Here is a 22,908-nt window from a genome sequence, read left to right on the forward strand (position 1 = left end):
TCTGCGGCAGAGTTTGAGTCTCCCTCATAGTAGGGGTGAGGGTCATGATCACCCAGCTCCTGGCCTGGGGCTTGTATGGAGACTAACCTCTGCAGTGAGAGAGAGGAGATGAGTTGGCTGTCTAGAGCAGTAGTAGCAAACTAGATTACATGTCACTAGGTCTCCAAAAATAAGTTTAAGGCTTTGCATATGTAACAGGGTTATATTAGTGATTACCCTTGCCACTTTATTGTTAAGTCAATGGGTTTTTGGTTGTATTTTTGTCTTGCCTTCACCTACTCAACATGGCATCTTATTGGCTGGTTTGCGTAGCTTGCTTACGAGGGAGCATGTTTCAGTTAGAATCGTCCCAGCGAACAAGCACCAAACCAGCGGTAATTTGTTGGTTGCAAAGCACTGTACGCCAAAAGTGATTTTTATACTCCCAAGTGATGATTTAAATGTACAATTTATATCAATGTTATTAAAACACCACACATAAGTGGTAGAGTGTTTTTGGTGCATACAGTGCCTTGCGAAAGTATTCGGCCCCCTTGAACTTTGCAACCTTTTGCCACATTTCAGGCTTCAAACATAAAGATATAAAACTGTATTTTTTGTGAAGAATCAACAACAAGTGGGACACAATCATGAAGTGGAACGACATTTATTGGATATTTCAAACTTTTTTAACAAATCAAAAACAAAAAAATTGGGCGTGCAAAATTATTCTGCCCCTTTACTTTCAGTGCAGCAAACTCTCTCCAGAAGTTCAGTGAGGATCTCTGAATGATCCAATGTTGACCTAAATGACTAATGATGATAAATACAATCCACCTATCTAAACTTTTAGTAAGCATAGTCGAATTACCCACTGGCGTAGGGCCCATTGATCATCAGTTATCATATTAAAAACTGCAAACATTAGCCTCCACCCTTGGCAAAATATGTAGAACTTCAGGAATTTTGATGTTAACTGCAAAATTTTCTCTGCGCCGATGGCAAAATGAGTAGAATTGCATGAAATGAGTTGTAAAAATTGCTCTCCGCCCCATGGCCCACAAGCCACTGCGGCCCCTCATGATGCGTTCCGTTTTTTTGTGGCCCCCACCCCATCAAAGTTGCCCATCCCTTGTGTAGATGAAGGGGAGGAGAGAGGTTAAAGAAGGATTTTTAAGCCTTGAAACAATTGAGACATGGATTGTGTGTGCCATTCAGAAGGTGTGAATGGGCAAGGCAAAAGTGCCTTTGAATGGAGTATGGTTGTAGGTGCCAGGCGCGCTGGTTTTAGTGTGTCAAGAACTGCAATGTTGCTGGGATTTTCATGCTCAACAGTTTACCGTGTGAATCAATAATGGTCCACCAACCAAAGGACATCCAGCCAACTTGACGCAACTATAGGTAGCATTGGAATCAACATGGGCCAGCATCCCTGTGGAATGCTTATCGACACCTTGTAGAGTCCATGCCCAACGAATTGAGGCTGTTCTGAGGGGAAAAGGGGGTGCAACTCAATATTAGGAAGGTGTTCCTAATATTTTACACACTCAGTGTATTTGTTCGTTAATGGCAAAGTATTTTCTCCCACTCTTCTCTGCTGTTCCTCTCAAAATCTGTCAGGTTGGATGGGGAGCGTCACTGCACAGCTATTTTCAGGTCTCTCCAGGGATGTTTGATCGGGTTCAAGTCCAGGCTCTGGCTGGTCCACACAAGGACATTCAGAAACTTGTCCTGAAGCCACTCCTGTGTTGTCTTGGCTGTGTGCTTAGGGTTGTTGTCCTGTTAGAAGGTGAACCTTTCCCCCATCTGAGGTCCTGAGTGCTCTGGAGCAGGTTTTCATCAAGAATCTCTGTACTTTGCACCATTCATCTTTCCCTCAATCCTGACTAGTCTCCCAGTCCCTGCCGCTGAAAAACATCCCCACAACATGCTGCCACCACCATGCTTCACCGTAGGGATGGTGGCAGGTTTCCTCCAGACGTTAACGCTTGGCACTTAAGCCAATGAGTTCAATCTTGGTTTCATCAGACCAGAGAATCTTGTTTCTCATGGTCTGAGAGTCCTTTAGGTGCCTTTAGGCAAACTACAAGTAGGGTCTCATGTGTCTTTTACTGAGGAAAGGCATCCGTCTCTACCTTAAAGGCCTGATTGGTGAAGTGCTGCAAAGATGGTTGTCCTTCTGAAAGGTTCTCTCATCTCCACAGAGGAACTCTGGAGCTCTGTTAGAGTGACCATCGGGTTCTTGGAAACCTTCCTGACCAAGGCCCTTCACCCCCGATTGCTCAGATTGTTCCTAGAGCTTGCCGCCCAGCCAGTCTTGGTGGTTCCAAACTTTTCCATTTAGGAATGATGGAGTCAACTGTGTTCTTGAGGACCTTCAATGCTGCAGAAATGTTTCGGTGCCCTTCCCCATATCTGTGCCTCGACACAATCCTATCTCTGAGCTCTACGGACAATTCCTTAGACCTCATGGTTTGGTTTTTGCTCTGACATGCACTGTCAACTGTGTGGCCTTATATAGACAAGTGTGTGAATTACCAAATAATGTTGAGTCAATTGAATTTACCACAGGTGGACTCCAATCAAGTTGTGGAAACATCTCAAGGATGATCAATGGAAACAGGATGCACCTGAGTTCAATTTAGAGTCTCATAGCAAATGGTCTGAATGCTTATGCAAATAAGTTATTTATGTTTATTTTTTTCATACATTTGCAAAAATGTCTAAACAATGTTTTTCACTTTCTCATTATAGGTTATCGTGTGTAGATTGATGATTTTTTAAATTATTTAATACATTTTAGGATAAGGCGGTAACATTACAAAATGTGGAAAAAGGGAAGGGGATCTGAATTCCGAATGCACTGTATATATCAAAATGAAAGCAACACTATGCAATATTTAGAGTACATCCTTAGTTTTTATTTGTGGCAGGTGTTTTGGGATTGGTTCAACATTTTGAGGAATACGGGAACTAAGGGCCAGATTTACTCAGCATTGCAGTTACTCTCTACAGAATGTTTTTGTGTGTAATTGCACAATTGTAAATCCCTGTCTATAGTACAGTAAAGCATGCTTACATGTTTGCATATTTCACAACTCTATTATGTACATATCCTGGCTGTAGAGAACACACAGGAATGTACTTCCTCAAATGTCCGTATCACACGTCGCCAGACCCTACTAGAATCTCAAATGAGGAAATAAAAAGAAATATCTTGTTAACTATATGCCAGAATTATGTATGGAGTTCAGCAAGCTTTGAGAAGATTTGGCCTTATATTTACAGTTCAGACAAAACTAAATGAAGGGTAAAGAAAATGTTGTGATAGTGATAGTTGCCAGTCCATGGAACACCTCTGTGTGTGAATGTCCCGTTTCAGTGATAATTGTCAGGACCAGTATGTCCAAAATGTTAGTGAATATTGGAAGTGAAGCAAGGCCTCTATGAAGAGAAGATGGGCCGATCCTTCTCATCTTTCCCTGGGGTTGATCCCATCAGTAAGAGTGTGCCGACATTCACATCCTCATCATCTGATTGGACTACAGGGGTTTCCCTTCCATCCTCATTGGTGTTCTGGCTGTTGGTGGAGGAAGTGGAGGAGGTGGAGGACATGCGGGACTTCCCCACACAACCACCTGTGTTGTGGGGAGAGCGTCCCTGGCTGATGACCTCATTGTTGTTGTTGTTGCCATGAACTACTGTGGGTGAAATGAAAAGGATGTTAGGCCACAGATTATCAATGCTGCACTCAGTATTGCAGTTAATGTTGCCAGCTAGTATAGGGGAGGGACAAAGCCTAGACTCTGCCAAATACTACACTATCAACACGGGACTGCCTCAGATGCGAGTCTCCCCTTCACTCATCTTTACCTGGCAGAGGGGAGGCCAGTACCCCCTCATCCCCCCCAGAGTTGAGGAAGACATCCAGGACCTCCTGGTCAGAGATGTCCATAAGGTCCATCTGCTCCAGCATGTCCACATTCACCTCCATGGATGAGACGCTGCCAATGGGAGCTAACAACACAAGAGACAAACGTGGTTGATTAGAGGCATTTACTGTATGTCAGCTTTAGGTCTCTAAGGAAATGTTTAGCAACATTTAGTAGTGTTGTTCCACTGATTAGATGCCTTTTGAGTAGTTTAACTTGGTGGGAAATAAACATTTTATTTCACCTGATTTTAACATTGTCATAAAAAGCACATGTTCACTTAATGACAAACCATTTTCCCCATCTCAGTAGGTTAAAAAAAACAACATACTATAGTAAGTGACTATTAAGTGCCAAATAAAGTAACAGGGATGACCGTAAAAGAGTAGACGACGTCATCTTAATTCAGCCTCAAATACCCTTGTGACAGGAGGAATGGAAGCTTGTTGTGTGCAACAGGGATGGGTATGTAAATGCAGGCTTCGCAAAAAAATGTACATTGTTAAACGATTTGTAGCCTGTCTATCTACGGCTGACAGGGCTGACGTGTTGTGCTCGACCCTCTCAGTTTTCCACCACAAAACACCAGAAAATGGCTAAAAGGAGTAGAACCAGCTCACCTGCTTTACACTATGCTTTGACTTTGAAATGTTTTTTTACCTTCAAATTAATCATCTTCAGAAATGACTTTGACAACAAAATAGCTAGGGCTTTACAATGACGGTGAAACCCTGGAGAAATGTTGGGGTTAAGTTGGTTAAAATCTTCCTAGAAGTCATAGAGGATGCATATCATGGGGCGGCAGGGTAGCCTAGGGGTTAGAGTGTTGAACTAGTAACCGGAAGTTTGCAAGTTCAAACCCCCGAGCTGACAAGGTACAAATCTGTTGTTCTGCCCCTGAACAGGCAGTTAAACCCACTGTTCCTAGGCCATCATTGAAAATAAGAATTTGTCCTTCACTGACTTGCCTAGTAAAATAAAAACTCAGAATTTTGGCACTTTAGCAAGTCTAGTCATGTAAAAAAAAATGTTTTTTAAGAATAAAAAAAAAATCGGATTTATTGAATTTTCCATGCGGTCTATATTAACAGGCATTTTTACAATTCAGCATTTCTACTTAAAATATCAAAGGGATGCAAAAGGAACTCATTTCGGAGAGCGAGAGAGTGAATAGCCATAGTATGACATTTGGAATGTCTATTCCTTTCTAACTTTGTGAGTGTAATGTTTACTGTTCATTTTTTATGATTTATTTCACTTCAGTTTATTTTTCACTTGCTTTGGCAATATAAACATGTTTCCCGTGCCAAGAAAAATCTATTTGAATTTAATTGAGAGAGAGAGAGAGAGATAACTTGAAGGTTGTGTAGTTGAATCTAGGGTTAGGGTAATGGTTGAGCAGGGACATGAAGGACATGAAGCTTAGATTAGGATCAGGGTACATGTGTGCTTACATGTGTGATGCCGATTGCACTCACGTCTCTTATAGTCATGAATATGCAGATGGGCAGAGGACAGGTAGACGTCCACATCGTGCTGAAATACCTCTTCAAAGAAGCGCTGTCTCTCTCTCAGTTTCAGCTGCTGGGCTGAGTCCAATTCTGGGACTCTTTGAGCATTCTCTGTCTCCGCTGAAACATAGAACAACAGAACAGAACAGTCAGAAACTAGTCTGACAGGTATGCAGAATCAACAAACAATAACCAGAAGGGGGCAACAATGAGCCATGGGAACAAGAAACTGTAATCTCAGATTCTGGGGATGAGAATTTTAGGCTTTTCATTTCCTCTTGCAGACTTGGTATAACTAAGTGCAACAGACACTTTTAGCATCATAGCACATGTCTGTACAACATTTCATACTGATGCCTTGCGTTGAAATATGATTGATTATTGATCCTGTAACCCATATCATAAATGCATTCCTTTCTTCATGTAGAATATGCAATTGACAATCCACTTCAAAAACATCAACTCCACAGCTCCATGTATTCTGATTCAATCCAGATACAGCTAATGCTTTTACTGTTGCAGGTCCATAACTTACCTGACCAGTGTGGATGGCCAGAGAGATGTAGATCAATATATACGATATTCACACTTTATCGTAGTGTACTATATTCAATCCCTCCACACCCAACAATTGCTTTACAAAGGCCAGCTGTCAATTCCCCTACTAGGTTAATCTTGTTTAGGACAGAATGCAATCATATTTTCCACCTCATCAGAACCATTGTAATATAGCAGAGTGCTGCTCGAGCCAGGGGAGGGGACAACACTGAAGTGTATACACGGAGAGATAGGAAAGAGAAATGCAAGAACCCAGAATGAACTGAAGAATGCCAGTGTGTTCTGGGCACAGAGTAAACCACCCTCCAGTTTTCATCACCTTTTTATGGTGGGCTCCCTGAACACATCATGTATACAGATGTCAAGAAGTCTTCTTCCACTGTTAACATTATAACTCAATCTGTAAACACACTCATTAATGGGTTAGCGAAGCAATATGGAACAAGTACTGTGAGATCATAAAGTGATGGGTAGTGTCGTGTCTTGACTATCATTAACGTGTTTAACTGTTATGTTATAAAATAATTACATGCCACATTAAATTATTATGCGATAAAATTAATCATATAACAATTAGTTAAGTAGTAATCTGGGGCACCACGGGAAAAGTGATTTAACAAGTTACTATCTCCTGACTAAACTCTAAAGTCAATTAATTAATTCTTATTTACCTTCCGTCTCATTCTGAATGTCGCAAACCTCTTGGATATCTGCACGGACCCTATAATAAATGATGAATCAGCGATATACAATTGTTTTAGTTTAGTTTTATTTAACCTTTATTTAACTAGGCAAGTCAGTTAAGAACAGATTCTTATTTACAATGACGTCCTACCCCGCCAAACCCGGGTGACGCTGGGCCAATTGTGCGCCGCCCTATGGGACTCCCAATCACGGCCAGATGTGATGCAGCCTGGATCAAATTGGCTTAATTGTTGATTACTAACTAAATAATCACACAGAATTACATTAACATACAAACAGGATAGCTTACACATTGATTACTACCCTATGCAATGAAAAGTCCCTAGTGGACTAAACCGACATGACGGCTTGTTACACAAAATGGAGGATTCTAAAGACAGAAAAGGAAGAGACAAAGGAATTCCACTAACATACATACAGCTGATAACTATGCTCATGGAAATGTGAATACTTTGCACATGAACGGCCACTCATTCGAAAGAATTGCAATGTACATTTTCATGTGTATGTCTTTGATGTCTCTGTTGAAAACACTTAATCCATCTACGGGGAGTAAGTGGACAGAAACTCTCAGGTTGTGTAAGTCTCTGGTTGTCCTTCCAGAGGTCACCATGTCTTTTGTAGTCATAGCTTCTTGGTTTCAGGTGTCTGTTAGAATGTATCTTCCAGAGGAAGTGCTTGTTAGAATGGATCTTTCAAAATACCACCTGGTGGTTCTTGGTCGAGTTTACTAGACTGAAGTACTCAAACAGCTGCAGACTGAATGTTCCTGTGTAGTCTTCTTCTTTGAGAGAGAGTTTCTAACCATTTTGTACCTTTCAGCTGTTTTCACTGTTGGCCCCGCTGGTCTTTTAGAGTCTAACCATTCGTAACATCCAGTTCAACACCGTCCGCCTGCTTGTTCTAATATGTTAATTTTCTTAACCATTTGTAACGTAGTCAGCTGGAGCTGCACGTAACTGGTTTCCATTTAAATGGCAACCATTTCAGCGTGTGGACTGCGTCCTCACTTTCTCTGGTCTATTGTACATTTCGTTAGAGTCCATTTATAAACTCTGGAAAAAGGGGCATTCCATGACGCCAACATAATATCTGTGCTCACGTGGGTGTGGTCACGGACTGGTTAAAACTTTTATAAGAAAAACAATTCTAATTTAGAAGGCTAACATCACATTTCATCTTCTCACAACATTTAGATGTAAATCTGATAACTGGGAAATATACACATTCAGAGATACAGTTATGTTGTTATACTGTCCTTAATGAGATCCCAAAACAACAACTGATCTGACATAATTGTTCTTTCAGTCCCCACGGACCATTCCAACAGTTTGGTTTGGATTATAGAAATATTGTCTCATTTTTCAACCTTTTGATGTTACCATTTTGGCAGGAGGAATCTCCTTGTAACAAAGAGGTTTCTTTCCCCTCCTCCTGCAAAGCGCAAAGGAAAAGTTTCTACAAGGTATTTAGGACCATCATAAAACGGCCAACTTCTGTAGAGCGGACCTACTGTCCTACCTGATCCTTCAGATCTTCACAGGAGAGTCATGACAGTAGCCTACACCCAGCAGACTGACATAGGCTACATTGGGGCTTTCAGCACAGTTCTGTAAGTGTTAAAACATGAATTGCCCTCTCTCTCTCCTCTCACCACATCCATATATTGACCTCCTACTGAACAAAACTGTCTGGGGATTTAGGCATAGTGAGAAGCTTCAGGCAGGGATTGGGCTAATTGGATGAGGCTTTTAATCCTGATCTAAATTGGGAATAATGTAAAGATTATGTGGCCTGTGCTGTGATCACTGATCATCCTCAGACAGTAATGAGGCTGTAAGAAGCTGAAGACAGATAGAGGTGTCAGGGCAGAAATAATAATAGGGGGAAGAGGAACTAGGCCTCCGACCACAGGGCTGCAAGCTCCAAGTGGATGTCTGATAGTATTGTCACTGTGACAACGTCTTAATTGCTGAATTTGTTTTAATCCTTGCTGAGTCATGACAAGGAACCGCATAAAGCAGTGTTGCTTTTGTTTGGCCCATGCTTCTCTAACATTACAGTAAGAAAATGGTATAATGGGTCCTGTGGAGCCCTCTGTCTAGTGACAAAAGGAGGGAGGCCGGTCACAGCAACTCCCTGTCTCCCCCAGTCTGAAAGCCCTGTCCTGGGGCCATCCGGGAAGGGGAGGAGAGACAGCAGAGGAAAGGCTTCACCTCACCCCCCTGGGCCTGACTGTCTGTCTGCACCACTGGGCACCATTGGGAATCTCTGGGCAAACACTAAGACACTGATCCATGTGGAGGACAGCCTCTAACACCAGCCCAAGCAAACTCTCAGCGCTCCAGAGGCACAAAACCAAAATTACACAGAAAAAAATTAAGAGCTGGTGAGAAGTCTGCTGCATCCTGCCAAACATTCAATGAGTTATGTCACAGTAATGGATGGGGGGTCTGAGCTGGACCCAAGGAAAGAAATAATACATATCCAAAAACCCTAAGCTAGTCTTGCATGCTTCAAGAACAGCTAGCTAACTAACCAATTAAAATACAGTGGGTGGTCCGCCCAGTTCTAAGTTTTCCTACAGGTAATGTATGCCCAAGGGCGACTTGGCTTGGTATCCACTTTTCCCACCAACAAATAGCCATACACCACAGCAATACATACTCACATGATGACGGACAATGTGAGAGGTAGGCGCAAAAACAAAAGAGAGATAGCTCCAGAGACAACGGATTGGGTAAGGGAAAGGAGCAAGTGTGTCTTCAGATTGTTGACTGATTGTTGACTGATTGGCGACTGATGACTGCCACCTGTGACTAGGGCAGAAGGAGAGAAAACAAATGCACACAGGATACCTGTATCCGTAACAATAACATTGGTATTCTGTCAGCTCTATGAGTTACACGTTTGAAGTCATGGAATTAGGCCATGACTGTGCTTTGTCTGGGATTATATTGCCTTCACACACTGTGATGATTCAGATGCATTTTCTTTGAACCACCTTCATGAAGCAAACTTTACCCACAACATATCAGATCTCATTGGCTATTACAAGAGCTCTGTGTATGTACATGATGTAACTCAGTACAATGAGCAACATAATTTCATCACCCGTCACATCTATTTTCTAACGTAACTTGCGGTGATGTAGGCAGCTATCTGACCAATTCAGCTAAATTGAGGCACGCGATAAGGCCATATAATGACAGAGATGTCTTTCGCTCCTGAAGCACTTTCACATTTCCTTTGCTTTCTTCTCTTCTCATCCCCTCTCCTCTCCCTTCTCCTCCTCTCTCATCATAATTGTTTCCATGAAGTGATTAAAATCAGTCCACAATCCTTAGATATTTTTTCCATTGTCATTTCCAACTCAAATCTCCCAGAGCTGCTGTTAAGGAAAGATTTGAACCAAATTCAATGCTCTTAGTTTTAGAGATGTTCAGGACCAGTTTATTACTGGCAACCCATTCCAAAACAGACTGCAACTCTTTGTTAAGGGTTTCAGTGACTTCATTAGCTGTGGTTGCTGATGCATATATTGTTGAATCATCAGCTTACATGGACACACATGCTTTGTTTAATGTCATTGGCAGTATATTGGTAAAAATAGAAAAGAGATGAGGGCCTAGGAGCTGCCCTGCGGTACACCACACTTTACATGTTTGACATTAGAGACAATTCCATTAACGAAAACCCTTTGAGTTCTATTAGATACATTTGAAGTCGGAAGTTTACATACACTTAGGTTGGAGTCATTAAAACTCGTTTTTCAACCAATCCACAAATGTATTGTTAACAAACTATAGTTTTGGCAAGTCAGTTAGGACATCTACTTTGTGCATGACACAAGTAATTTGTCAACAAATGTTGACAGACAGATTATGTCACTTATAATTCACTATATCACAATTCCAGTGGGTCAGAAGATTACATGCACTAAGTTGACTGTGCTTTGAAACAGCTTGGAAAATTCCCAAAAATTATGTCAAGGCTTTAGAAGCTTCTGATAGGCTAATTTATGTAATTTGAGTCAATTGGAGGTGTACCTGTGGATGTATTTCAAGGCCTACCTTCAAACTCAGTGCCTCTCTGCTTGACATCATGGGAAAATCAAAAGAAATCAGCAAAGACCACAGAAAAAAAATTGACCTTCACAAGTCTGGTTCATCCTTGGGAGCAATTTCCAAACGCCTGAAGGTGCCACGTTCATATGTACAAACAATAGTATGCAAGTATAAACACCATGGGACCACGCAGCCGTCATACCGCTCAGGAAGGAGACGCGTTCTGTCTCCTAGAGATGAACGTACTTTGGTGCAAAAAGTGCAAATCAATTCCAGAACAACAGCAAAGAACCTTGTGACTCAAATTATGTCAATTAGCCTATCAGAAGCTTCTAAGAAGCCATGACATAATTTTCTGGAATTTTCTTTCTGACCCACTGGAATTGTGATACATTGAATTATAAGTGAAATAATCTGTCTGTAAACAATTGTTGTAAAGTACTTGTGTCAAGTACTTGTGTCATGCACAATGTAGATTTTCTAACCGACTTGCCAAAACGAAAGTTTGTTAACGAGAAATTTGTGGAGTGATTGAAAAATGAGTTTTAATGACTCCAACCTAAGTGTATGTTAACTTCGGACTTCAACTGTAAGTGTATTAATGTAAGACAAGTATTAGATATTGTTAGATAAGAAAGGCTGTCTTGTGACACAATAGCACTACAATACAAACTGTATGTTAACTCTTAACATTTGTCCCCCCCAAAAAAGGCAGAAAGAAAAAGAAAACTCAATGGACCAGTGTGGCTTTACTATGTCAGGTATAGATTGCATTCAACAAGGTCACTGGAGAGGTCTGTGCACTCAGAGCAGAGCTGACACTTGGCATGCGGGGAGGGAGTGACTCCTTTTTCTCTTCTCACGGTCGTATGCAATCAGACATGCCCCCGTCTTCTCTTATTATGAGGGCAGTGTGAGAGCCATGCTAACAAAGCAAGATGCCAGCTGAAATTGAGGCCAGGTATATGAGGAATATCAAAACATGCCAGGGTATATCTCAAAATACTGGCTGCACGACTGATGTCTGAATGTGTATCACAGTAATAACGTTTGATAACAGTACAGTATGTTGCGGCAGTTTTGGAGAACAGCAGCTTGGTCATACTTTAGATCACTCAGTGTTTTCCTCGTCCTCATGTTAGTGCAATAGTTCCTACAACCAGGTTGACATTGATTGATTGGTGCTTGATGTATTTTCTTAAGAGGACTTATGCATGAGCTAAAGGGAGAGTAGTTAACAATGCAAATCTTCCCATTGATTTTCCTATTCCATGTTGTTACCATCTAATCACCTTTATCAATAAGGTCTGTGGAACTCACAGCTGACCTTTTTACCTTTGACCCGTTCCCTTTTTCACAAGGGACAAAACTAGGTCACAAAATGACAGGGTCACAATGTCTCCGATTGCTGAGATCACTTTTCCGGTCAGTCATTCTCCATTCCTTACCCAAACCCCCCACTTCACACCACAAGCCATCCAGAGTGGCAGCCAGTGACCAACACAGAGCGGCTATTCAGGAGGGAGGAAGAGGGGGGACGCAGATGAGAGAAGACTGGGACAAAACAGATGAAAGCAGATTGTCAGAGGGCTTTAAGTTTGACCTGACTTTCTTACAGAAAGGTTTTTCCGTTGTTTTTACTCACTCCCTCTCTCTCCCTCAGGGAATGAGTTGTGGGTTGGACAGAGTGTGGGATTAGGGCTCAGTACCAGCTGGACGTGTGGAATGAGCCGGACTCGAACAGAGCCGGACGTGTCAGCTTTCCCACTCTGCCTCCCCACACAAAGACAAACCCAGATCCTACACTCTGACGGGAAAAACAGAAAAAGCCCTTTCAGACAAACACAAAAGCAGGGCTGTAAGGGAGTGGGCCTGGGCCTGATTCTAAAGACATGACGCCAGTAAGAGGAAGTTATTTTACTCCATAGGCATGTCGGGAAGGTTAGGAAGGGGTACACCATGACATCACCAGCACACTGTCCTTTCCAACAGGGACCTCTCTCCCTCTCTGTATCATACTCACATTAGACCGTAGTGTTAGTCAGATACAGATATAGTGAGGGCTGAGGGGCTGATGGCCTCGTGACTGGAAGAGCTGGCCTCAGATCGACAGTGTTTGGGAAGAAAACATGGACGATTAGCTTTCTAGATGATCCAGTTGCTTTTGGGTTTTAGATCTTTCACTGGGGCTGCTGGTTTGTGGCCTCCCTACATTCCCCAGCGGAGGCAGCTCGCAACACAAAAACCCTATGGGAATGGCCACTTCCTTTAGTGCAAACACTGATTATAAACTAGTTTGGCAGAGTCATTTTCAGGAAATTCTCTACCACCAAGCAAATGTGGTTTCATAAAAGTGACAGAGTTCATTTCCAAAATAATGAAGTAATCCTACTCAAATAATCCTTTGGAATTGACAGTAAACTGCAAAGACACAGCCATGAAAATGTAGGTTTCCTTGCGGTGGAAGACAAAGAGTGAGGGGTGAGCACAGCCTGTGCTATCTCTCCATCCCTCTCTCTCTCTTTCACAGGATGACAACATGGCACCAGTAATCAGTGTTAGATGTTGTTCAGGATTAATCATCTGCTGGCACATCGCCAGGCAGTGAGACAACAGCAGGTAGTGACAGTGACTCCTGATCAAATTGATCAGGACCAACAATACGTGACGTAATGCTGTTAGGGACTGGGGAAGATGAGACTAGTTAACCTTTACGACAGGACATGTTGCTGAGGGTGTGTGGGAGGGTAAGAGGGGGGATTGTATTTCAACAAGCACCATCTCACTGCTTGTTCTGGAGATGTGTTTGAGGGAAGTAGTTGGGAGGAAAAGTGGATAAAAAAAACTAAAAGGAGTGAGATAAGAAAGGTCAACCAAAGAGTAAAACGTTCAATGGAAGTGAAAAGAAGGAATGTACATATAAAAGAGAATAAAAAAGATGAGGTGTGGAGTAGACAGGGAGAGCCCAGAGAAAGAATGAGTAGGCAGGGAGAGCCTAGAGAAAGAATGAGTAGACAGGGAGAGCCCAGAGAAAGAATGAGTAGGCAGGGAGAGCCTAGAGAAAGAATGAGTAGACAGGGAGAGCCCAGAGAAAGAATGAGTAGGCAGGGAGAGCCTAGAGAAAGAATGAGTAGACAGGGAGAGCCCAGAGAAAGAATGAGTAGACAGGGAGAGCCCAGAGAAAGAATGAGTAGACAGGGAGAGCCCAGAGAAAGAATGAGTAGACAGGGAGAGCCCAGAGAAAGAATGAGTAGACAGGGAGAGCCTAGAGAAAGAATGAGTAGACAGGGAGAGCCTAGAGAAAGAATGAGTAGACATGGAGAGCCTAGAGAAATAATGAGTAGACAGGGAGAGCCTAGAGAAATAATGAGTAGACAGGGAGAGCCGAGAGAAAGAATGAGTAGACAGGGAGAGCCCAGAGAAAGAATGAGTAGACAGGGAGAGCCCAGAGAAAGAATGAGTAGACATGGAGAGCCTAGAGAAAGAATGAGTAGACAACGAGAGCCTAGAGAAAGAATGAGTAGACAGGGAGAGCCCAGAGAAATAATGAGTAGACAGGGAGAGCCCAGAGAAAGAATGAGTAGACAGGGAGAGCCTAGAGAAAGAATGAGTAGACAGGGAGAGCCCAGAGAAATAATGAGTAGACAGGGAGAGCCTAGAGAAAGAATGAGTAGACAGCGAGAGCCTAGAGAAAGAATGAGTAGACAGGGAGAGCCCGAGAAAGAATGAGTAGACAGGGAGAGCCCAGAGAAAGAATGAGTAGACAGGGAGAGCCCCGAGAAAGAATGAGTAGACAGAGAGAGCCCAGAGAAAGAATGAGTAGACAGGGAGAGCCTAGAGAAAGAATGAGTAGACAGGGAGAGCCTAGAGAAAGAATGAGTAGACAGCGAGAGCCTAGCGAAAGAATGAGTAGACAGGGAGAGCCCAGAGAAAGAATGAGTAGACATGGAGAGCCTAGAGAAATAATGAGTAGACAGGGAGAGCCTAGAGAAATAATGAGTAGACAGGGAGAGCCTAGAGAAAGAATGAGTAGACAGGGAGAGCCTAGAGAAAGAATGAGTAGACAGCGAGAGCCTAGAGAAAGAATGAGTAGACAGGGAGAGCCCAGAGAAAGAATGAGTAGACAGGGAGAGCCCAGAGAAAGAATGAGTAGACAGGGAGAGCCAAGAGAAAGAATGAGTAGACAGGGAGAGCCTAGAGAAATAATGAGTAGACAGGGAGAGCCTAGAGAAAGAATGAGTAGACAGGGAGAGCCCAGAGAAAGAATGAGTAGACAGGGAGAGCCTAGAGAAATAATGAGTAGACAGGGAGAGCCTAGAGAAAGAATGAGTAGACAGGGAGAGCCCAGAGAAAGAATGAGTAGACAGGTAGAGCCTAGAGAAATAATGAGTAGACAGGGAGAGCCTAGAGAAAGAATGAGTAGACAGGGAGAGCCCAGAGAAAGAATGAGTAGACAGGGAGAGCCTAGAGAAATAATGTGTAGACAGGGAGAGCCCAGAGAAAGAATGAGTAGACAGGGAGATTCTAGAGAAAGAATGAGTAGACAGGGAGAGCCTAGAGAAATAATGAGTAGACAGGGAGAGCCCAGAGAAAGAATGAGTAGACAGGGAGAGCCTAGAGAAAGAATGAGTAGACAGGGAGAGCCCAGAGAAAGAATGAGTAGACAGAGAGAGCCCAGAGAAAGAATGAGGAGACAGGGGGAGCCCAGAGAAAGAATGAGTAGACAGGGAGAGCCTAGAGAAATAATGAGTAGACAGGGAGAGCCCAGAGAAAGAATGAGTAGACAGGGAGAGCCTAGAGAAATAATGAGTAGACAGGGAGAGCCCAGAGAAAGAATGAGTAGACAGAGAGAGCCCAGAGAAAGAATGAGTAGACAGTGGGAGCCCAGAGAAAGAATGAGTAGACAGGGAGAGCCCAGAGAAATAATGAGTAGACAGGGAGAGCCTAGAGAAAGAATGAGTAGACAGGGAGAGCCCAGAGAAAGAATGAGTAGACAGGGAGAGCCTAGAGAAATAATGTGTAGACAGGGAGAGCCCAGAGAAAGAATGAGTAGACAGGGAGATTCTAGAGAAAGAATGAGTAGACAGGGAGAGCCTAGAGAAATAATGAGTAGACAGGGAGAGCCCAGAGAAAGAATGAGTAGACAGGGAGAGCCTAGAGAAAGAATGAGTAGACAGGGAGAGCCCAGAGAAAGAATGAGTAGACAGAGAGAGCCCAGAGAAAGAATGAGGAGACAGGGGGAGCCCAGAGAAAGAATGAGTAGACAGGGAGAGCCTAGAGAAATAATGAGTAGACAGGGAGAGCCCAGAGAAAGAATGAGTAGACAGGGAGAGCCTAGAGAAAGAATGAGTAGACAGGGAGAGCCCAGAGAAAGAATGAGTAGACAGAGAGAGCCCAGAGAAAGAATGAGTAGACAGTGGGAGCCCAGAGAAAGAATGAGTAGACAGGGAGAGCCCAGAGAAATAATGAGTAGACAGGGAGAGCCCAGAGAAAGAATGAGTAGACAGAGAGAGCCCAGAGAAAGAATGAGTAGACAGGGAGAGCCTAGAGAAAGAATGAGTAGACAGGGAGAGCCCAGAGAAAGAATGAGTAGACATGGAGAGCCTAGAGAAATAATGAGTAGACAGGGAGAGCCTAGAGAAATAATGAGTAGACAGGGAGAGCCTAGAGAAATAATGAGTAGACAGGGAGAGCCTAGAGAAAGAATGAGTAGACAGCGAGAGCCTAGAGAAAGAATGAGAAGACAGAGAGAGCCCAGAGAAAGAATGAGTAGACAGGGAGAGCCCAGAGAAAGAATGAGTAGACAGGGAGAGCCAAGAGAAAGAATGAGTAGACAGGGAGAGCCTAGAGAAATAATGAGTAGACAGGGAGAGCCTAGAGAAAGAATGAGTAGACAGGGAGAGCCCAGAGAAAGAATGAGTAGACAGGGAGAGCCTAGAGAAATAATGAGTAGACAGGGAGAGCCTAGAGAAAGAATGAGTAGACAGGGAGAGCCCAGAGAAAGAATGAGTAGACAGGTAGAGCCTAGAGAAATAATGAGTAGACAGGGAGAGCCTAGAGAAAGAATGAGTAGACAGGGAGAGCCCAGAGAAAGAATGAGTAGACAGGGAGAGCCTAGAGAAATAATGTGTAGACAGGGAGAGCCCAGAGAAAGAATGAGTAGACAGGGAGAGCCTAGAGAAAGAATGAGTAGACAGGGAGAGCCTAGAGAAATAATGAGTAGACAGGGAGAGCCCAGAGAAAGAATGAGTAGACAGGGAGAGCCTAGAGAAAGAATGAGTAGACAGGGAGAGCCCAGAGAAAGAATGAGTAGACAGAGAGAGCCCAGAGAAAGAATGAGGAGACAGGGGGAGCCCAGAGAAAGAATGAGTAGACAGGGAGAGCCTAGAGAAATAATGAGTAGACAGGGAGAGCCCAGAGAAAGAATGAGTAGACAGGGAGAGCCTAGAGAAAGAATGAGTAGACAGGGAGAGCCCAGAGAAAGAATGAGTAGACAGAGAGAGCCCAGAGAAAGAATGAGTAGACAGTGGGAGCCCAGAGAAAGAATGAGTAGACAGGGGGAGCCCAGAGAAAGAATGAGTAGACAGGGAGAGCCCAGAGAAATAATGAGTAGACAGGGAGAGCCTAGAGAAAGAATGAGTAGACAGGGAGAGCCTAGAGAAAGAATGAGTAGACAGGGAGAGCCCAGAGAAAGAATGAGTAGACATGGAGAGCCTAGAGAAATAATGAGTAGACAGGGAGAGCCTAGAGAAATAATGAGTAGACAGGGAGAGCCGAGAGAAAGAATGAGTAGACAGGGAGAGCCCAGAGAAAGAATGAGTAGACAGGGAGAGCCCAGAGAAAGAATGAGTAGACAGGGAGAGCCTAGAGAAAGAATGAGTAGACAGCGAGAGCCTAGAGAAAGAATGAGTAGACAGGGAGAGCCCAGAGAAAGAATGAGTAGACAGGGAGAGCCCAGAGAAAGAATGAGTAGACAGGGAGAGCCAAGAGAAAGAATGATTAGACAGGGAGAGCCTAGAGAAATAATGAGTAGACAGGGAGAGCCTAGAGAAAGAATGAGTAGACAGGGATAGCCCAGAGAAAGAATGAGTAGACAGGTAGAGCCTAGAGAAATAATGAGTAGACAGGGAGAGCCTCGAGAAAGAATGAGTAGACAGGGAGAACCCAGAGAAAGAATGAGGAGACAGGGGGAGCCCAGAGAAAGAATGAGTAGACAGGGAGAGCCTAGAGAAATAATGAGTAGACAGGGAGAGCCCAGAGAAAGAATGAGTAGACAGGGAGAGCCTAGAGAAAGAATGAGTAGACAGGGAGAGCCCAGAGAAAGAATGAGTAGACAGAGAGAGCCCAGAGAAAGAATGAGTAGACAGTGGGAGCCCAGAGAAAGAATGAGTAGACAGGGGGAGCCCAGAGAAAGAATGAGTAGACAGGGAGAGCCCAGAGAAATAATGAGTAGACAGGGAGAGCCCATAGAAAGAATGAGTAGACAGGGAGAGCCCAGAGAAATAATGAGTAGACAGGGAGAGCCCATAGAAAGAATGAGTAGACAGGGAGAGGCAAGAGAAAGAATGAGTAGACAGGGAGAGCCTAGAGAAAGAATGAGTAGACGGGGATAGCCAAGAGAAAGATTGAGTAGACAGGGAGAGCCTAGAGAAAGAATGAGTAGACAGGGAGAGCCAAGAGAAAGAATGAGTAGACGGGGAGAGCCAAGAGAAAGATTGAGTAGACAGGGAGAGCCAAGAGAAAGAATGTGCCAACTCTGATTGGGGCTCATTAGCTGAGGAGGATGTATTTTCCGCTGCTCTCTCATCATCAAATTCCACTTTTAACAGTCTAGTGGCTGGCAAAAGCTGGCACTATGGAGATCATCAGCTGGCCATGACTGCCTCTAGGTAACTGGAAGTTCATTGGATCAATTGTTGCAAATAAGGGGGCAACATAGAAAATGCTTCAGAACAGATTATATGAAGCCCTGTGCAATTACTTTGTTTATTGAAAGAGTTTGGCAGGTGAAGCACTGTCCCTGGTTATGTAAACTGAACAGGGTGGCAGGCAGTAGCCTCCCTTTCATAAAACAGATGACAACATTAACAATTATGTAGAAGATGCCTCTTGTCGTTTTTTTGGTTTACACCGTTTATTATTGGTCTTTTTTCATCCTCCTGCTCTCTCTCCTGAACCTCCTATCTGGGCATGGTTCCAATTGCGAAAAGAGTGAATTATTGATGTTGAGAGTTGAGCAGTGTGTGTGTGTGTGTGTGTGTGTGTGTGTGTGTGTGTGTGTGTGTGTGTGTGTGTGTGTGTGTGTGTGTGTGTGTGTGTGTGTGTGTGTGTGTGTGTGTGTGTGTGTGTGTGTGTGTGTGTGTGTGTGTGCGTGATTGTTGCATGTGTGTGTTTGGACTGTGTGTGTGTGGGGAGCTTGCAATGGGTTGAATCCCAGACTGGCACCACCACATGCCCACTCTGTAAATACTACAATGACATCATCTCTCCTCTCCCAGCACACTCCGGACTGACAATAGTGCCATTTATGGGTCAGTCAGCCTCTGTCTCCTATGCCAGTGCCCTCTATGTGGCCCATAAGCAGACTACTCATCCACTTTGAAGCCAAGAAGCTGAAAACTGAGAGACGTCTCCATTAGACTACACTCACCATGAATGAGCAGAATTTGTCTGGAGTGTTGTGAGGGAGCGGATGTACTTAAAAGCATCGATAGGGTTACACTGTTGGTCAACTGAGTTCCTCCATCATGACTCATCATGCCCTTTGGCAACACATCAACTATCACATTGTTCACCTTTCCTGGTGTTCCTGGAACCTCTTTGTTGCTCATCCTCTTTTTGTGATGAATTGCCCACATCGCTATTTTCAAATCAATGGAGAGCATCACTGGAATGTTTGGCTGGACACAATAGAATAGTTCTGGCCTTACACTGATCTATTCTGTTGATGTTGGTATTTCTCATGAGCCTGAGTAGTTTGGCACTATCGTCGTGGGTCCATGGTGAACAGCAAAGACCAGAAACCAAACCACTATGTATTTCCCATACAATACTAATGATACCTGTGATACCTGTGTTGATGTGGGAGATGTGTAAGAGATTTGTGGGTCCAGCAGATGCTGATAGATTTATGAATAATGATTAATAACTGCGTTGTTGTATTTAGTGAACTACAATATGCCTGTAGGCATTAACAAGTATACCTGGTCTGAACCAGGGCTTGTTTTCACCAAGCAGAGAATGGGATGATGGGAGATTTGATCCAAACTAATTAGGAGGACTTGCTTTTAGGCCTTGGTTTTAGGCCTAAGGTTTTAGGCTGTGTAGATTAAAGGATCAAAGTGGAAATAGATATGAACAGACGGTCATTCAAGGCCTGTAGTGTGTACACATACATAATGTACATACACACACATGCACATATACCCACACCATGGGACATTGCATGTGCACAGCATCCATGGATATTGTGTGTTCATCAAGCTGTTGGTCAGCCATGCATGGGGAAAAACAACTACATTATCTACACTGCAGCTGTTGCCGTCATAAAGTAATATTAGTACAGGTGGAAAAAATCCAGAGGCTTTTGTTGTGGCCACCTCTCCATCTAACAGTGGGCTGCACCACCTTTCAGAAATGTACTATGCTGTGTCTGCCTCAGTGGGAGACTGGCTCTGTTTAAAATGAGCACTCTGGCAGCAGCCATCCTGTGAGCCACCAGCATACATGGGGAACAGGAGTTCCATGCAATGCTGCAGGGAGAGACACCAGTCTTATCTATATAATGGAGTTAGTGCAGTCAGAAAAGGAAGGGATCTACCATGGTTGGTGAAGAGTAGAATACCTGAATGGGATACCTGGGACACACAATGTTTGATCACCGAGCATGGTTGGCACCACAACAAAACCGTGTCCACAAGAACATAAAAAATATGTGAGAATAAGTTGTGTGTTTGCAATCAGTTATGTCTTATCTGGTGTACATTCAATACGAACTGCGCATTCACTTAATCATTCCCAGCCTGTCATGTAACATTTCAACAGTGTGACAACAGCTGTTCAGTCCTCCAAGCCAACACATACCACTGTGCCCCTCCAAACAGAACATTTCCTCACAATACAGAACCTACAAGTAGGGCACTGGGCACTGGGACCGGTCAACCCACAGATAGCGGATGTCTTCTCTCTCAGTCACGGTCTGATCAAATTTAGCCACGGACTGACTGATCCTATTGCGACAAATTCAATTTCGCATTTCTGTGTTTCTCTGTGAGAGCATCGTCTGTAGGACAGCCTGTCTGTGGCCCTATGTCACTGCAGTCACTCTATAGATACAGACACACAATCTCATTAGGAGTTAGAGATTCATGTCAGTGAAACCATTGGATGTCTTTAAGGCCCCAATTCAAAATGAGAATATACTGTATCCCTTTAAGAACCCTCAACGTCTTGAGTAAAGTCCCACTGATTAAAGCGTTATTATGGTACATTACTCATGGGGATGATTCACCATTCTAGTCTTTATTTGGCTAGCAAAGAGCATACAGTATGTCAGCCTTAGTAACATCAACAAACACCAGGTCCCTACCACATCGGCTGAATAGTCAACGTTTCAATGCACACACACACATTATTTGCTTTCAATGCACACACACACACACACACACACACACACACACACACACACACACACACACACACACACACACACACACACACACACACACACACACACACACACACACACACACACACACACACACACACACACACACACACACACACACACCAACAACAACAACAGGAATCAGTAATCACCCATAATTACTTGAACAGGTTATGCTGATTGTGGCTTGGTTTATGTTTCTCTTCACTAAATATTTAATGGTTTGTCTGTCTGTAAAGCTACTACAGATACCCAAATATGGACAGGAATTTTCTCTATGTAGCGTTCTGCTCAGCAATAGGGGATTACAGTGATTGAAACTACAGATGTAGGATCTTAATTTGATCACCCTGTTGCAGGAGAACTGTCCTGCAATGCAGGAAATGTAAAACCTGTAGTGTATTTGAGGTTTAAAAAAGCTTCTGAAGTTTGTAATTTCAACTTTGAAATGTCAGTTTATTTTCCCCTATGAAAAATGTATCAATCCCTACAAAACTGTTAATTACAATCCACATAATAATTTACATTTCCTGTTGCTGCAGGATTATTTTCCTGCTGTAAAAAAACTGGCTCACATCTGTATATAGATTTTTTTTTTTAACAGTACAGTACAGAATAAATGACTAAAATGATCTGTAATGACTTGTGGAATATTCCCATTGTGACATAGTCTTTCCAAGTCCTATACATTCGAGTAGTTTTTAAGAAAGGTAAAGAAGCTTTAAAGTTACTCACAGGGTAGACGCTTGTTGTGGAGGTTTGCCCCAGACGAGCTCATGGTGCTGGCAGCTTCGGAGAGAGAGCTGCAGAATCTGATTAGGTGTGCTGTTGAGGAGGACTGGAGGGTCAGGTCACACAGTCAGGCACAGAGATGAGATGAGGTGGGGAACAGTCAGCCCTTCAGAGCCTCAGCAGGACAACTCATCTCCCTCCTTCTCTCCTGGGACAGAAAGAGAGTCAAAGCACTCCCAAGAAACTCACTGGCTCTCTCAAACACACTCTCTCCTTTCTCTATGGAACAGTACAGGATCCTTCTCTCTGAGTGAACTTACTCTGTCAACTACAGTATTTGGATGAGAACAGCAGGTTAGGGCTTTGTGGAGCATACCAATTGGTCATTCACAGGGGGAGGAGCTTGGTGTGAGAGGGGTGGATAGGGGAGAGTGCAGGGTCCTTTATGTAACAGTGGAAGATACCAAGTCAGTAGACAGACACTTGCTTTTGTTATTTTTGTCATCCTCTCTCTCTCTCGCCCTCTCTCCTTTCTCCTCTGTGTCCCTCTCACTTCCAGGGTCAATTGATGTGCACAAAATGCAATGCGACAGGATACAAGATCTTCTTGCCGTTAATGGAATAGTATTGATGCTATTGAACAAATCAACATCTTTTTTTAGGCTTGCCTCTGAAAGAGCACACACTGTTCTTCAGAGGAACAGTTGATTTCAGCGCTTCATGTATAATTAAGTTCATGGCAAAGATTCCATTTTTCA

The 22,908-nt window shown here is 43.4% G+C and overlaps 1 protein-coding gene across 2 annotated transcripts; it reads right to left on the reverse strand.

Moving 5' to 3' along the window:
* Positions 1 to 630: 630 nt before the first annotated feature.
* On the reverse strand, positions 631 to 22,491 carry LOC118388395 (dysbindin-like). 2 transcript variants are annotated; one of them, XM_035777431.2, is made up of 4 exons: positions 22,154 to 22,491; positions 5,390 to 5,542; positions 3,853 to 3,996; positions 631 to 3,680 (listed from the first exon to the last, which is right to left on the reverse strand). In XM_035777431.2, the coding sequence occupies exons 1-4, from the start codon at positions 22,194 to 22,196 to the stop codon at positions 3,424 to 3,426; spliced, it is 597 nt and encodes a 198-aa protein (XP_035633324.1). In that variant the 5' UTR covers positions 22,197 to 22,491; the 3' UTR covers positions 631 to 3,423. The 2 variants fall into 2 exon arrangements, with proteins under 2 accessions (XP_035633324.1, XP_035633323.1); XM_035777430.2 differs by having other exon boundaries at positions 5,366 to 5,542.
* Between the last annotated feature and the right edge of the window lie 417 nt (positions 22,492 to 22,908).

Source organism: Oncorhynchus keta, chromosome 10 (genome assembly GCF_023373465.1).
Source record: "Oncorhynchus keta strain PuntledgeMale-10-30-2019 chromosome 10, Oket_V2, whole genome shotgun sequence".
Taxonomy (NCBI): domain Eukaryota; kingdom Metazoa; phylum Chordata; class Actinopteri; order Salmoniformes; family Salmonidae; genus Oncorhynchus; species Oncorhynchus keta.

Coding starts and splice junctions, on each gene's coding strand:
- LOC118388395 (XM_035777430.2), bottom strand. CDS start 22,196: ATGAGCTCGTCTGGGGCAAACCTCCACAACAAGCGTCTACCCT. Junction 5,543..22,153: donor CCACAACAAGCGTCTACCCT/GTGAGTAACTTT, acceptor TCTATGTTTCAG/CGGAGACAGAGAATGCTCAA. Junction 3,997..5,365: donor GTGCAATCGGCATCACACAT/GTAAGCACACAT, acceptor TTGTGTTGTTAG/CTCCCATTGGCAGCGTCTCA.